Below are 17,590 nucleotides of genomic sequence, written 5' to 3'. Positions count from 1 at the left end.
CTAGTCTTCACTTAACTCAAATTTCAGTGTCTTCACTGACTTGAACAGACACTGAGACGGGCTTAAAAGAGCACTAATTCAGTGCATGGAGAACCAGCTCTCTACTTTGCAGTTCTGTAGCCATAAAAAACCATAGAGAAATAGCATCAGGGACCTTAATGAAAATTTAAAAAAAAAACAAAATAAAATGGGGAAAAATATGATGAATTATTACAGCATATGTTTACTTCATGGGGTTTTGTGGGGGTTTTTTTGAGATTAGGGTGGAGAAAATGGTAGCATCTAAACCTTAAGACATGACATAATGTTTATGAAATGTTTTTTTTTTTCCCCTGTCATTTCAGTGATTATATTTTCAGAGCCTTGCTTTTATTTTCTGATACCCATGGCATTTTATACCATGTAGAAGGGTTCCTCACAAGGTTTCACATCTGCACAAATAGAATAACAATGCTCTCTCATAGTTCAAGTCCCACTATTTTGTGATAGAAAAGCTTGTTTATTCACACACAAAAGGCCATCCTGCTGTTATAAAAATCCCTCAGCTAAATGCTTCAGTAAAAAGCCTGCTGAAGAAAAAATAATAATCAAACTGTCCTGAATCCCTTGAGACTCTGGCTCCAAAGAGGTACCAACAAGAATGCTCCTTGAAAACGTTACAAAAAACACAAGTAGTCTCATAAAAACAACCACGTTCTGTGTTGGAGGGAGATTTTATCTTGCAGGGGCAAAACCCATCGCTATTGCTTTCCTATCATGGGCTGTCATACTTCCAGAATGGCTTTGTTCTTCCTCAGATCCCTGAGGTTTCATACACAACTGGTGTGGGGCAGGAAAGAAGGGCACGGGGCAGATCCAGCATGACGGCAGCTCTGTCTCTGAGGTGGGGTATATTCCCACCTTATTGCCTTGCATGAGAGATGAGGAGGGTCATGGTGCAAGGTCCAGAGGCAGCAGGTGTGCATGGACTGAATACGACATGGTGAGGACAAGAGCACAGTGCCTGTAGGAACAGGACTACAAGGTGCTACATCCCATCCAGGGCAAGTGGGAGACGCAGATGGGTGAAGGTGGGTCTGAAACAGGGCTTGGGGCAAAGCTACAGGCAGCCCTGCTAGGAAGCAGCGTTATATGGGTGGATTTTAAATCGTTGCTATGTAGAGAGCTTTTACAGACATCCATGTTGGAGCAACAGGGGACATGTGTGACCTCCGTATTTTGTAAGAAAAGAAATTTATTTGAAAAGGAACCCATATTCTTTACACATTAATGACCAATATTCAAGATTAACAAAAGTATTCCATACCAGAATATAATGTTAAGAGACTCTACCATGAAACAAGTATACTTCAGAAAGTACCCCCTTTGTTCTACCTTTTTTTTGGTTACATCTGCTAGAAATAATGACTACAGAATCTCTTTCAACAAAAGGTCATTTATGTCAATGGACAGAACACAGAGGATCAGATCACCTGCGGTAATTGCAAATTAATGCTCTACTGCTAATGCATTAACTACACAATATTGATCTACAATTCAATCATACAGGCTACTGTGAAGTGATTTTTACTTTAATATTTTTACGCTTTTATTGCTTTTTCCATAATGCATTTTCTCTTTCCACTGGAATTTTCTATAATTGTCTCCATTTTTAATTTCCTACAGAGAGATGACTTTGAAAAATGTATGTCTCTTTCAAAGCCTTGCAAAAATCTAACAAACCATCATTGTGACATGGTAAATCACACACATGATGCAAAAGGTGCAAAAAAATCCGATATCTTATTTTGATAAATCAGGGTTTTAAAAAAAGCTTATCTAAAAAAAAAATACTTCAGCCTCACTGGAAGCCTATAGTAATGAACTGTACCTCAGAAAGATGCAGCTAGACGTTTCTGGAGCTTTTGGTATGCAATGAGTGCAAGATTATCTCCATAAATACAGTTGTTATTTTTTTAATTTCATGCCTGTACTGAAAAGGGATTGGTGGATTTGGGTATGCTACAAAAAAGTATAGTGCTATGGAATGAGCTGAAGAATGATTTAAATGCTTCAGCATTTTTCATGAAAAATTAAAAAACAAGTGGGATCTTTTTGCAACTGTTTCTGAAGTCCATAAAGTGGAAGAATGCTCTGTTAAATTGCTGTATAAAATTTTAACCCCAGCTACTACTGACTACAATGATCCAGTTTGTTTTCTATACCTGCTGCAAAACTTTCTTACACATAAACTTTTTGCCAGTAATGACACTAAGATGTTGCCCTCTATCTTTTAAAGGAGGGGATAGAACACACTTTGAATACTGAAACTCTCTCCCCAAACCATTCCCTAAAATACCTGCTTAATACCACTTGAGGTGGTTACAGCATATATCAAAATACAGCTTACCACCTGACTCCTGACTTGCATTCCTGTGTATGATGATTTCGTAAATGGAAAATAAATACCCACATTTTAAAAATAAAAGCAATTGGAAAAAATAATGGAGAACTGATTGTAGGTGAAATAGCTGCAGAGGAAAACCTGATCTTGCTTTTAATGGAGGTACATTTATTATTCATAAACCTCTTCTCTAAGAGATATGCCACTCTGCAATTAAATCAACTCACACAAAGCCTTCATATTATCTTAGCCCATGAACATCACCCTCTCACGGCAGAGAAGACACAGGACCCTTGTCTAGGTAAAATGAAGGGAAGCCCAATGGCCATGCAAGTGCTGCTCTCCCAGGTTCTCTAGCTGGGCTCCATGGATGGATCAATACAACCTGTGCTGCTTAGTGATATCAGACCATGTCTAATGCTGCATGAACTGACATTCCCTACCCTTTTAAAATACTGCTAATGAGGAAACATCCACGCTCTATTCTGTGTAACAGGGTGGTGATAGCAGTGGCAGTACCCACTCCTAGTTTTTGAGACCACTGCTCATTCAGCACAGCTGAGCGCAGAGCTCACTCCAGCACCGCCAAAGCCTGGGCTGCTTGCTTTCTGCCTCTGGATCAGTCATAAGGCGTCCTCGTGGTTTTGGAAACATGAAGTAAGATAACAAAATGTGCAGTACTGTGTCAGTCCAAGTGTCTATTCAGTACCACCTCCAACAGTGTCCGAAGCAGATACTTAAGATAAGGCTATGGGATGCATATATAATTCCCCCAGTACAGTCCCAGTATGTCCCTACTTAACTCAGGGACTTGCTATGTAGTGAATCTTAATAAACTGAATTATTCAGTAGATCACTTTATTTGATGCGATCTCCAAATTCTGTTCTTGCTCTGTATTTTGGTACTGAAGTGAACTGTCAAAGCTGTTACGATGAGCAACAGAGGTTTTGACTGTTGAAGAAGGAACAACTTGGGCATTTGATACCAAGGACATGTGAGAGAGAGATTGGGATTCAGGGAAAAGTATATTAGCCAGATATTCGTATGACCTTGTTAAGAAATAAAATAGCAGCGATGATTCTCATAATCCTAATTAGGTTCCAGAGATGACCTATGAAGATGAGGCTGTCGTCTTGTGTCTATCACAACGTGTCTTGCCTAAGCAGCAAATAAAAGTTTCAATCTAGTCCCGGTCAACTGTATGTCTTATAAGACTGTCTACAGAGATTAGTCATTCCCCTCTCCCTTCCATTTGCCTTTGCCAAGATGAGGGAAAGACTTATGGCTTGTACTCACAATCTTGCATGAAGTTTACTAAAGGCTTATTTTTAAATAAATGTAATTGAACTAGTTCAGACCCTTACCTACACAGCAGCTTTAGAATCCATTTACCTCAGATTAGTTTAAATTACTTCCCTACTTCAGTGAAGCAGAAATAAGCTACTCAAGCTGAGGATAGGTTTGATCCACAGGAGTTTAAAATCAGTTCTAGAGATGATTTAAGTTAAACTGGTGAAGCCCAAGGACAAGAAAAGAGTTTTTCCACCATCTCTGGGAAAAATCTGTTGAAAAGAGAGATTATTCTGTAAAGGGCAGAAGACCAGTATAGATCCAAGTAATTTCTGGAAGCCAGTTCCAGAGAACTTGATTATTACTAAAAAGAAAACAATAATTAATGTTTTGTAAATCCAATATTCTTTCTCTTGAGCACTGACTGGGATGTCTGCATTAAATTCTATTTCAGAATTCCCATTATCACTGGGGCAAACCAACAAAAAAGAAAAGAAATAATAAAAAATAAACAGATACACAGTCTATATAAAGGAAAAGTGCATAAATGACATTAAAAAAATTCATTTTTAGTCACGCAGAAACAGATACAGCAGACGTAGAACAGAAAATCATTCCACTCTGTGTAGTTCAGATCATATAACGTTGTTACAAAGCCATCAAAACTGAAGCTCTATTAGCAATAACAAATGAAATGCATCTATAGCAGTAAAAACATTCCCTTGCCAATCCTACTTTTTTGTAGACAAATGCTGCTCTGTAATTTGTACCGTTACTTAGTATTTATATGGAAGAAGCTCTCAGACCACTGTGTAAGAAAGGTAGATCTTTTGTCTGTGCATGGGAAAAGAAGAGTTTGAAGCATTCCAATACAGACTAAAAAAAATAGGAAATGGTATTAATAAATCCAAGGAACATAGTAAGTCTATAAAAAAGCAGTGGCCTTCTACTTCAGCTCCCAGAGATGCTAACTGTGATGTGCATTAAAAAAACCAACCAAACCAAACCACTGAGTTGGCCTTTTTTTTTTCTCTGAAACATAGCAAAGAAATGACTAATCTCAGCAGTCACCATAGCTGTGCAGAAAGGATGGTCACACTGATTCTAATTTTAACGTCAAAGTGAATTGTGGGAATGAAACCACTCCAGTCATTCCATGGAGTGACACAAAGCCGATATCCACAGGATCCACACCTGCTGTTGTCTGTGATGGGAACTACAGATAAAGGGGATGAGTAGTTATCAGAATGTAACAATATATAATGGAATAATATAACATAACCACCACCTGCTCCTTATCAGCCATTCTAACATATATGCTGCAATGGTGCCCTGGCATGCCTAGTAGAGCAGGTAAGGGGCTGATTTCCAGCCAATTTCCTGGTGCCCATAATAACAGGCCACCAAGGCTTCCTTCCATGACAGGGACTAACTAACCATGCCAGTCTGGCCAGGACCTCAAAACAACCCATCAGGCAACGTAAACAGCCTCAACTACTGCCTGCAGTCTGACACCTCACTCCAATGCAATGGGCTGCAATGCCAGCACCCCATGCAGGAGGCACAGCTCTGCACCTCCTGATCCAATAAACATGCTTAAGGGACACAGATGCCTGGATAAACAAGAGTTACTTTACACTGGCTCCCAGTGGGACCAAAGTAGCGCTCTTTGAAATCCCCCTCTCCTTGAAAAGGCTCTTTGCAGAAGATAAAACCCGAGAATAAAGGAAGATCAGATAGCTCAAGCTTAACTCTGTGTCAACCTTGTTTGTATGACAAGGGAGAGGTGGTGAAAGTTTAAATCCTATAGGTCAGAGAAAAAAAGTGATCACATACTCATGGCTAGCCTTTTCCCAGATTAGTATCGTGACACCCAAAGTTTTCTTTTGGCAACTCCTCCTCCATCTGAAATGAATCTCTCTTAGCAAGAAGCATGAAGTTAAAAACATGAAAATTCCTGTCAGTGGTATAAAACCCTCACTATCCTAATGTTTGAAAGGAAGATACATTATGGTTTTAATTACAGTTATTTTAATTTTTATATTTTAAAGAAAGAAAAGGTACCTGTAAAACAGAAGCCCCACTGTGCAGAAACTGCAGGCCACTTTCAGCAGAATCGATGCCTCCAGTTGCTAAGATGGGAAATCCTGGGAGAGCACGGGCTATGGCAGACACTGCACGGAGGGCGATGGGCCTAATAGCATTTCCTGCAGAAAACCAGAACATTTTGTTAGCAGTGTCAGAATACACCCTGATGTAATTTGCACATCCCTCATGGTAGGAACATTGGGAACTAACATCTAATTCTGAGATGCAGAGGTTATATTCATTTATAAATTGACACCAAGTGGGTTTCAAGTGGTATCAATACTTGTAAAGTATTATGAGTTTGGCCGAAAAAAAGAAAATTGCAGAAACATTTGGATAAACATTGCAATGCTGGCTTGAACATTTTAGCTGATGCTCAAAATAAAGATTAACAATGTCTGAGACATAAAGCAATACTTTACCATACAGTACTCTGTAGACCAAGAGATCTATGTTTCTACATAAAGAATCAGGTTGATTTTTTGAACATAGATGTTGTCCAAGTAAGAGGGAACATCTCATTTATTTATGTGTGACTAAAAATTTTTTAAAAGTGCCATTTCACTGCACTTGACATTTCATATATTATTTAATGTTTCCCCTTTGGACGTTTGCAGATTCAGATAACCCTTTAAGTAAGCTCCCTTTAACTATTAACATGATAGAAGCTCAAAAGAATAAAGTATATTCATTTATGGCTGCATCTCCAAGACTGGAGCTTGCATTTTCAAATGGTATGTAGAGGTTGAGTCAGACAACTCCCTGCTACATTTAGAGGAATTATGATTGAAGTCTCAATACACTGCGTCTGCAATGCATCTGCTTTGGCTACATCCTACTGATGATATGCAAGTATTTAAAATATGCATACAGATGCTGCTCATTAAATGATGGATAGCATAGACAGCTGACACTTTCAGTTATTTATTTTTTAGGCTAGTTGGGATTTCTCTAGATAACTCCCGTATTCCTAAAACCTCTACTTAATTTAGAGAACCTTTGGGGTAATTTTCTGTTACCGTTAGACAACAATACAGTAGTGTAAGGGAGGGACACATCGCTCCCAGAGGAACTGGCTGGCTGTCAACCTATGCAAGGAAGTGCTAGTACTTTTTTTTTTTTTTTTTTTTTACTGTATTAGGTAACTTGGGGAAATACCATGAACCTGAAACACTTCCGAACACTCTCCATGGGTACTGTTATAACCTTTAAAGCTTTGACCTTCTGCAAGAGCAAATAACCAAACGGGAAGGAAGAAATAAAACCAAAGCAACAAACAAAGCAAGAGGAAGAAGAAACCACAATTAGGAAGTGTGGGAAAAGAGCCCATGCAAAACCAGTAGCTGCTGCATCGCCACACCTCTGCTTAGAGGCCTGACCAACATCCTCATCTCCTTCAGACAAAACTTCTTCTTGAACCCAAACAAGCTGTGTTGCCATTCTTTCCCTACCCTTTCTGAGACAGAAGCACTGCAGTCTGCTGGTTGGATTTTTAATCTAAGAAAGCCTGTAGTAAAGGATATGTTGCTTTTTTTCAGGCAGCCCTGCCTCACTGAGCCCAGCAGCTACCCTCCCTCCAGTGTCCCCATCAATGCTTCCTCTCAGGCAGAGTTTTACCGGTCGCTGCAAAGGACCTACTATCGGCTCAGGATTCTGCTCTCTAGAAAGAGCCTCTGCCTTGCTAGTGCATCAGCTAAGACCTCCCCGGTCTAGCTGGAAGGGTCAATGAGGAGAACGATCCCACACAAGTTCAGGTCATAAAACCTGTCATGTCTTGCTTTAAATAGGACAGCTGCACTGTCACTTTGACAAGGAGCTGTTTTTTCAAGGTAATTTTCCATTACAGAAAACTGAAATTTGGTTTGTCTTAACCATTAAAAATACTCTGTCTTCAGCTCACACTGCCTTTTGCAACATACCACTGCCCCTCACTGTAACCCTGACAGACAACACTGAATTCACAGGAGACCCTGGCCCATCAGTATTAAACACATTCACACCCAAAAGCTCAGCTAAGCAGTCTCTATTGACACCTGCTCTGGATTCAGCACAAAATTATCTTCTTGCGCAATGACAACTTCTGCTGCCTCAGGATAGACACCTTCTCATTATATACTTAATACAACACCTCCTCCTTCTTCAATAGCTGATCTCTGCACCTGAGCAAAAACCAGAATGCTCGTTATCTGATCAGACAGACTGTTCCACCCACCATCAAGACACACCACATGTTCTTCCATGCCCATGTTAGGGATCAGGACTCCTCTCAGGCTTTACCCAGGTACTTCTTGCTAGTTTAACAGAGACTACATAGAGATACAATGTTTTCAGCACATAAACTTTCATTTCCATAAATGGATAGCCTAACCCAAGATGCACTATCAGCGTGTTTTGGTGAAAAGTAGAGCCTGGTTCATAAAAATTAGAAATCTCACAAAAACTGCCTTAAAGAATCTAAGATCACACCAGAATAGATCACAGAAAGGAGCTGGAGCTGAACAGGAACTTTCCACAGGACACTAATGACTATTTGCCATCATTCGAGCTAGATCGATTGTAATGTGTTCGAAAGGAATAGAATGATTCTCTGAAAGAGGATGACTGCTAGTGACCAAAGAGCAAATACTGTGACAGAATTGATGGTCCAGTCTTAGAGAGAGACTTGAGACAAAAAAAATGGAACCATGCTGTTTGCTCTCACAGATTTATGGATAAAGCCTTTTGGAGGGCATACATGCCAAGATATACACTACACAGCCAAAACCATTGAAAATAATCTCATCAAAAAACACTAGTTCATGAGATTCTTCAAATATTTAGTCTTCGAAATTGAGGCTATTGGTAAGCATCAGACTTGCTATATTGCTTTCAGGCACTGACATAGCTGCTCCAGAATCTCACTGTGACGAGGTAGTTATTTTTTAGAAACGTGAAAGAATACAGACACTGGTAACTCTGAAATCACGTGGCTAGAGGGAAATCTCTTCCCAATCTGCATGAGTTAAAAACTGACATCTGCCTCGAGGCATGAAGGTTTGTATTCTTTTAACCCCAATGTAACTCTGAGAGTTTGCATTCAATCAGTTTTTAAGCCTTATTGACCCTGGACCTTAATGGTATCTTGTAGCAAAGAGTTCCACAAGAAAATATTTCCAGAATAGAATTGTTCCTTTCTTCAGTCTGATTAAATTAGCCACCTTCTCACTTAAATGACTGTCTCTGTACAATGGTCAGTAGAGGAAAAGAAGCAAATGACAGTTTATTTAAGCTTTCAGCACAATAGGTAATCAGAAAGGCTTTCATTCAGTCCACAGAAATCAAGCATATGATTTGATGAAGCCTAGTAGAGATGGCAATGAGACTTAGAATTTATTATGGAACACGGGTACTTTTTAGTACTAGCTGCACTTGATATTCATAATTTGAGTTATTACTTACATTTGGTGATTAGTAAATTAGTGATAAATTGGTACGATCGCAAAAGTATTCCTTCATCTATAATTCACCCAAATGAATTTAAAAACATTTCAGGAGTGCTTATGATGATGATGATGAGAGTAAATAAATGGCTCTAATGACAATCAGAGGGTTGACTGAGGTGTCACTATTCATCCCAGCATTTTTTTCTTTCGTCTACAGAATACGGAATGAGCACATCAGAAGGTGCAGCCATTCTCTCGTGCATTTCTTGATCAACAGTTCAGAAGCTTCCCCTTCTGTAGTAAAAGCTGCTGGTCTGGAATACAATGTGATTTACTTGTGATAGAGATCCTACTGCCTAATGAAATGGTGAAACAACCTTCCAAATCAAAGCCAGAAAGAATACAAACAACAGTGATGCCAAGCTATTAAAAAAAAAAAAGGCAAATAATAATAATAAAAAAAAAGCAAATGAGCATTGAATTTGACCTAGAGTCTCTATCTTCTTGCATTTTCATATGAGTACCACAGGAAGGTAATAAATTCTCTTACAGAGATTTGTGGAGAAGGAGTTTTTAAAAGGTTGAAATAAAGGAGATTTAATGCCAAATTTTAAAAGAGCTCTAAGTAGTAGAGGGAATTTGCAGAATGTTGTCTGATAAATCCACTGGTATTTAAGAAGCTGAGGTCCAAATCCAGCATGTATTTGAAAGACAGCTCACATGCTAAAAAATAAGCATCTACCACGTACTCTGACATGTTGGGACCTGTAATTCCACTAGTTAAGCACCCGTAGCTGGGGAAACTGCTGATATGGTACTCCCTTGATAGTAGCATTACAGCTGCTACCAGAATCTAGATGTGGCTATCATTTACCTTGCTGTAAAATAATGAGATTTAATAAACAAAGTCCATTTATCCAGACCTCAAGCAGGGGAGTGAGATTTGAAAATGAAAGACAGACAGAAAAATACCTGGTGGAGATGACATGCTACTCTATGTTGACAACTACTCTTTCAAGTCTCTCATTAATTATGGAACAAATAATTGCTATTATATAAAGATTTAAACAATGAAATAATTATAGGATGCAAAAGTCCCTGACCTTTTTCTTCCTTTTCCTGCCTTAAAACAAAGCATTTTGGTTTTCTCTTCTTTTTTTTTTTTTTAAAATAAAAAGTCAGATTTTTCGTGACTATCAGTCAAGGAAACCCAATAGGCAAAATACAACATGAAGGAGAAGCAGAACATAACGTCAATCAAATCCTCTCCCTCATCAGCGCAGGTAGGCAGAGCTGCCCTTGTCCTCTGAGGGTAGCAGACTGATGACAAACTGATGAGAGGTATTATACCTACTTACTTGTTTGGTTGTTTATTTTTCCTTAGGAAGTAAAAAAACCTTTACCAATGCCAGAAGACACATGTTTTATTACAACTTCATAAGTCCTTGGAGTCCCCGGAGGACTTGATCCTGTCAGGCACCAAAAATGTTCACTAGATTGAGGCCTGAGAGCCAAACTTAATGCCTTCTTCAAGGAGAAGCCTGGCATTAAGCTTCAAGCAACCCAGTGGCTTTGGAAGTTCCTAGCAGAAACAATTCAGATCTTGATCCCAATGGGGAAAAAACTTGTCTCAGAAGTCTTGAATACTGGGCTACATTCTCACTGGCAATACATTGCACCAACGTGGTAGTTTAAAGTCTTTAACACGTATTTGCAGCAGCTCTAAATGGGCCTTTAGATAAAGATGATCCAGGTCCATAAAAAAACAGCCAACAGAACCGAGGTGAATCAATTCAGACTGATAACACTGAGCCTGAATCTTGAAGCAGTCTGAATGGTCTTTATCAAACTCTGTCAACAAAAAAACCCAGATTTAAAAGGAAAGTGAACTCTCATACCTTTGGTTAGTAGGTGACTTAAAAGCAAATTTGTGTATCTATGGTTACTAGATGGAACAAAAATGAATTTGGGTCATAATTCTCCCCATTCTGTGCATTGTGAAGTAAAATTAATTTTTAATTTACACTATATTATATTACACTGCAGTTCTTCTTTACGAATTTAATATCAGATTTAAACCACAGAGCCTAAATATTACAAAGAAAAATTAGCTGATACATTATTTTTTATTAATAAATTACTGATAAAGTCTGTGCTGCTAAAAAAAATAAAACCCAAAAATCTAAGCAAGATCACCCTCCCTCCCTCTGTAAATACATTCTTGGAAGACAGCTGACATTGTTATCTTCCTGACTGTTAAAATTAATAAAGCTAATGACAAAATAAGCCAATGACAGCAAATACTAGACTTTGGTGAAAAAGCATTACATAAGGGAATTGGTCTGGGAAAGCTTAGGCATTGTAGATGATCAATCCAATGCTGCAGGAAGTAACTGGATAAGACAGTTTGGGGATTAGGAAAAAAACACAGAAAACATAATTCTTCATTAAGACATTTTCTGCATAACGTGTACGCTGCCTAGCACTGGTGATCAAAGTACTTTTTACATGTATATATATATAAATCTGCATTCGCAAAAAGTCCAGGGAAATGTGCAGGTAATACACAGTTCATTTGCATTGCATTCCTTCTGATTGCAATTATTCTATATGTTCTTTCTCTCTCCCACCTGTAGGTGGCCACCATAAGCTACACTTATCAAATAACTCATTAGCAGGGTTTTCAATACTGTCATATCCAGATAATTAGCAATTTATTTAAATAACCAATTTCTGTGGAAATAATTGCCATGGAATGCCCTGAACCTACTTTTTATAAACTATAATAAAAGTGTTAAGATAATCCCTGACATTTGCAAATGCCATTAGTTCACCTTTCCTTTTGATAGTGCTATGGCATTATGTTTAAACAATTACCCGATAACGCGGCAGTTTAATGAAACAGCATAGCAGGCACATCCTTCAAAATGGCCAGAGAATGCATTTATATGCAGAAGAAAACCCAATGAATAGACATGTTTAGAGAGAAAGACTATCCACAGCTGTTATGAGGTCCCCAAATGGGATGCACAATATTCAGTGCACTAAAAAATATAGGAAGTGCCCAAAGATGAAGTTCAATATGGACCTTGCCACAGCTTTAATGGTGCACAGCCCAACACTTCTCAGGATCCAGACAAGACTCTTTCCACTGCTCCCTATCTATTTCACAGCCTCGGCAGTCCTTCTGTCCATTACTACTCATACTTTAATAGCCATTTGCCAAAATCACTAATAATAATGTACTATTTAGCCAGGCTCTGGCTATTTCCAACCAAAACTTTTAATTACTCATTTACCAAATGGAGCATTCAAAGGAATATGCACTTTATGGGATGGCTCTACAACAGTTAGCCTCTATCTTCAAAGCAATGGCTATCTAGCGTTTCATTTTATTGACAGTTTGTGAAGGGTGATGCGCCAACACTACCAAATCAATGGCAAAGGTTGTGCTGACTACAGTGAAGTCAGGACTTTACTCCAAGACTTTAGAATAATGTTAAGGATTCTGCAGATTTGAAACAATTTCTATCTCACTGCCACTGCTGGCTCTTGAAACCATGTCAACTGACTGCATTCTACTAATTTTTGTTAGCATATCGTGACTATCTATGACATTTATGGCTTGATAAACTGGTGGTGTGTTAATATTTTCTCTGATAATTATTTCCCCCTTCCTTTTTATTTCAAAGTTTACTTCTCATTCGATTCTATTTGTGATACCTATGGGTTTGAGTCCAACCTGTAACTGGAAAAAAGAAGTAATGATTTTGCTTCATGTTTCCTTCAAAAAAAAATTGTATCAAAGTAGAAAAAAAAAGGTGGAACTTTAACAAGCACAGAGAAAAATCAGTGTCCTTCTTAGGACTTTTTTTTAATCATTTTTGAACTCATACTAATGATTATTTATGCTCTTTCAGCTGAAAGTTCATAAAATCACCAGAGTTTTCATTCAATAAATGTTTAACAGTCATCAGAGACTCATCTCAATTAAAAAGGTTAGAATCAGAGAAAGAGAGAGAGAAAAAGTAAATTTTTCTTATCTGTAAATATTATTTATCCAGGAAGACCTGGGGGAATTTTCACTCATATCGAACTTCAGTAGGAAAAATCAAGAGGACAGATACAAATTGTTTTGTGGTTGCTGCAAGAGCTGGTTAAACATTTTCTAACAAAGCCATTCTCTCACTGAAAACTACAGATCTACTAAAAATCGATGCTTCTGGTGATCTGCATGAAACCTAGCAAAGCATTTTCTGTTGCAATTTATCACATGTTCATTATTTAATTTCATTCGTGCTTTCTACTTTGGTTTGACTTGAAGCTGGAAATTGCCTCACACCATGCTTTACATGTTCTTTGGTTGGCTTGGTATGCCCTTTCTTCTTCCTGGCTGCTTCGCTATTGCTCCCCATCGTGACTGAGAATCTGAGTCACCTGGTTTGGTGCCATGGAGCTGAGCACAGTGTGCTGCTAAAGGAGGTCTGGCACCTTTTGCACTGCACTTCTCCACTGGGCCAGTACAAAACTTGCCTTTTACCAAGAGAGCGGTAGTGCTAGTAAAATAAAACAAATAATAATACAACAATAATGATAAAATAATAAAAGTAGTGCTAATAACTGAGGTACGCTCCCAACATAACACAAGGAAAAAGACATGCGAATTAGACCAGAGTAAAAGCCAAGGGACAGTCCGTCTAAGAAATATTGCCCAGAGTTACCAGACAAGACCGTTGCAGCCATCACAGAGGGACAAATGAGCTCCTGCCAAATTCTGCCGGGCAATCCTTCCCCCCAAAAGTTGCGAGTGCTTCACTTTAACACACGGTAGGTCTCGCTGCCCATTTATTTCAGTGCAGAAACAGATGTGTTTAACTCAAAGTCTAGTAAAAGTGTTTGGGGCTATTCACCCAGAAGCTTACAGATTTGTTCAAAGGCAGCATTGCCTCTGTCAGCCTCAGATATAGCGCTACCTTTGAGTTGGTTTTAACCTCCTTAACAACAACAACTGCCATGGTCAACGTGACCGTGGTGCCAGAAAGCGGGACGTGCACGTGTGTCTGTGTCTGTGCCTGAACTTTAGTGCATGCGTAACTCTAACCATACAAAGGCAATTTGTTATATCTAAGGACACATTGGAAGAGTGGTGACTGGCTGCTGAGCAGGGTGCTGAGGTTCCTACAGTGTACTTAAAAATAAAACCATTACTGAAAAATGCAGTACAACAACTTCTCAGGTTATTTACAAAACCTGAAGCACACCTCATACTGTTTAATAACCACTTGTCTAAGAAGTCCATTACAGAAAGGGAGGCAGAGCTTATGGAAGTACAGCAAACTAAATAAACCAGATCTAGATATCTAGAAAGCTCAGATGAAGTATTTCCTTCTCCCTTTACATAACTCCAGATTATTCTTATCCTATTTTGAGGTTTATCTATTTTATTTTGTCTATCTCTCTATTTTATCTATCTCATCCAGTTGCTACTGTCTGGTAATATACAATTTTATGCACGGATGTATTTAGATCTATTTATAGATACATAAAATATATTAAAAATACGATAGCATGAACACAAAATTTTTGTGAAACAAATTACTCAATTTCAGCAGAAAATACTGTATTTGCCTGTGCAATAGTGTGCGTGTCTACACACACATCTACCATATTATTATTACATATCCATATAATCTGTGTGAGTATATATACACACGCACACTCAGTAGATATATTTCCATATTCACATATACATAAAACAGTGGATGACACGTCCCCTGATAAAACCTGTTATTTCAACACTTCAAGTGAAAAGTGTTAAAATAAATGGCTCATCACATACAATGTGTTAAAATAAATGTTTATTTCAACACTGTGTGTATCATAGCCATTTATTTCAACACTTCCCGTTTCTCAAGACTCACACAACCAAGAGTAGGAGAACTGATAGCTATACCTAAGGTAGTTGAAGCACACAGCCCTACTCATCTGCTTGCCATAGGATGAGTAGGAAGTTATTTGACACTTTTCTTTCTCCCAGCAATAAATGGAAACTACCTACCTTGACTGTTCATGGGGATCTGCATGTGTCTGTAAGCTGGTGGGCTGTATCATTATTTGGAAAGAAGAAGGGCCATTACCAGAGTCTGTTGAGGTATTTGGAAAGCAAGCTGCTGCTACCAGGGTAGGGTTGGGAAAAGAAGCAAAGTATGGGGGCTTTTGACAATTTCACTTTGCAATTTTGCAGTTCGACAAAGGGATCTGGGCAGACAGACGCTCATGTGAACAAGAGCAAAAACTAGAGCTGTTCATACTGAAGGCTGGAAGGGATGTGATTTTTGCAGGACAAGAGAAGTTATAATCCGGTGATCAAATTATGAGTTAAGAGAGAACAGCTGGGTTCCCACTCTATCCTGCTGAAAATAGTTTCTTGGGAGGATTCTTCAGCTCCCAAGACTTGCCTTATTTATTTTAACACAGAACCTGAAGGATCTTTGGAGCAGAAGCTTTCCAACTTTAGGTGGTCTCTAAAGTACAAGTACAGTCATAGGGAGCTTCATGTTGGTGCGTTTAGTGTCAGCATCTGAACTTGCTCCGACAGCTTGGACATTACATTATATGCCAGTGTTAAACTAGCATCAGTTTCTTTCTCTGCCTTCTTTTGGGAGGAAAGCAGAAGCAGCTCCCATTTTCTGGTAGCTCCCACTGGAGCCGGAGGGCACTAAGCCTTTATAGATCAGTCTCTAAGGCACAGAGGCAGGATGAGGATGAAGAAATTTAAATAATGCACAAAATACGCACAAAACCTCCACAAACTACAAGTCCCCTCTGAGCAATATTTACCACTAACTTGCCTGCAATGTTTTCTTACAGCTTTCCTACTTTGAAAAACTCTCAGAGCTTAGAGATTGCCTAGGCCCTAGCAAGACAGTGTGGCCTTAAGAAGATAAACAGTTGGCGGGGAGTTCTCTTTTCTTTTTCTTGTACTTTTTCTTCCCTGAAATTGCAGATCTGTGTGCTGGCCTGAACAGAACACAAACACACAAATTAAACTAACGAAATGTTAGCAAAGACTTTGCAACCAGCACACCCTGTCAGAAGACTGTTTTGCACCCAGACAATGAAAAATTGAGACCACAGTTTCATCAACCCACAAATAAATTCACTGCCTCAAGCCAAGCCACTGCACAGTGCTAGTTGCCTATATTCAAACATCTCTCTTCCTGTAAAGTTATCTTCCCCCAGTGTCACCTTTGGCAGATAAAACACTATAATCATTTTGTAGTAGAATAGTGTGCAATGCAATGAAAGTTCTCCAGAAAAAAAAAATGTTTTCACCCTTTCACTTTCTTCAGATGTGATTAGTTCCAGAAAGAGGAGGTATCATCACTCCTTTGAAGGCACTGTAGGTTATAAGATTGGTCCTCAGAAGCTGGCAACATATAATAAAAGTGCTTTATTCCTAAACATCAATCAGTTTCAAGAATGGCAGTAGCTCACAGAATGGTAATAATGGAAATATTCGGCTAATAACTACTGTAGACATTAAAAGACTATATGACAGATATGCTGTGCTCATTACAGAAGAACACTTTCTTATAATTACGGTTTTATAACCAGGTACATAAGTTTCTAAATATTTAGTTCCTTATACTTTGGTATTTTTGTACTGAAATTTATATGACAATACTTGGTTTCCCATAAAAGAAAAGGACCCCCCCACTCCAACAGAGAGTTGATACCTTGGCTTTAGCTGAGACCTTGGCTGTGCATGGATGACAATTTTAAAGAAAGGCTTTTTCTTCCTTCTTTTTAATAACCTTCACAATTACAGGAAGTTTCATGCCATTTCTTTAGCTGAGAGTGTACAGCAAGCTGAAGAGTTAATGCCTTAATGGAAAGCAAAATAATAGCATGTCCATGCTGTGTAAACTATTTGTGGCATAAAGGAAGCACAAACTTTACTAGCTCTGGATATATTATCGAGGGTTGGTAATTAAAACATGGTTACATCAGTCCTGCTTGTGACCAGCCACACAACTCAATGCTGACTGCAAGATGAAATTATGCACCTGTATCGTAACTCTGCTTTCTGCATTAATAAAAAATAACAGCATTAATAGGCCTAAATACTCATTTGTTTGATGTATTCAGAGCGACATAAGGGGATGCAAGGGAAGTTAGTGCATTGCTCTGTCAGATCATTTTAATTGTTATCCAATGAGGGCAGCTCAGAGGGTAAGGGACTTAATTTATGTACTTACTCATCGCCTTGGCTTCCACTGAAGAAAAGTAGTAGCAACACAATTCCTAGACTGCATTCCCTGGTCCTCAGTGATGAAAGTAAAGGCCAACAAACTGAAAGCCAGGGGCCCACAAAGTGTTTGTTGATTTTAAAACACTGATCAG

General features: G+C 38.6%; 1 protein-coding gene across 2 annotated transcripts in view; it reads right to left on the bottom strand.

The window, feature by feature from the left end:
* DPYD (dihydropyrimidine dehydrogenase) overlaps window positions 1-17,590 on the bottom strand; it is a 368,019-nt gene that overhangs the window by 64,199 nt on the left and 286,230 nt on the right. For both annotated transcript variants that reach the window (XM_052801600.1, XM_052801601.1), the window contains one exon: window positions 5,739-5,881. In XM_052801600.1, coding sequence (XP_052657560.1) covers window positions 5,739-5,881 — 143 coding nt within the window. The remainder of the gene's footprint in view (window positions 1-5,738; window positions 5,882-17,590) is intronic.

The sequence above is a fragment of the Harpia harpyja genome, chromosome 11 (genome assembly GCF_026419915.1).
Source record: "Harpia harpyja isolate bHarHar1 chromosome 11, bHarHar1 primary haplotype, whole genome shotgun sequence".
Lineage (NCBI taxonomy): Eukaryota > Metazoa > Chordata > Aves > Accipitriformes > Accipitridae > Harpia > Harpia harpyja.
Note: the sequence above shows the minus strand (reverse complement) of the source record. Positions and strands in the feature narration are given on the sequence as shown.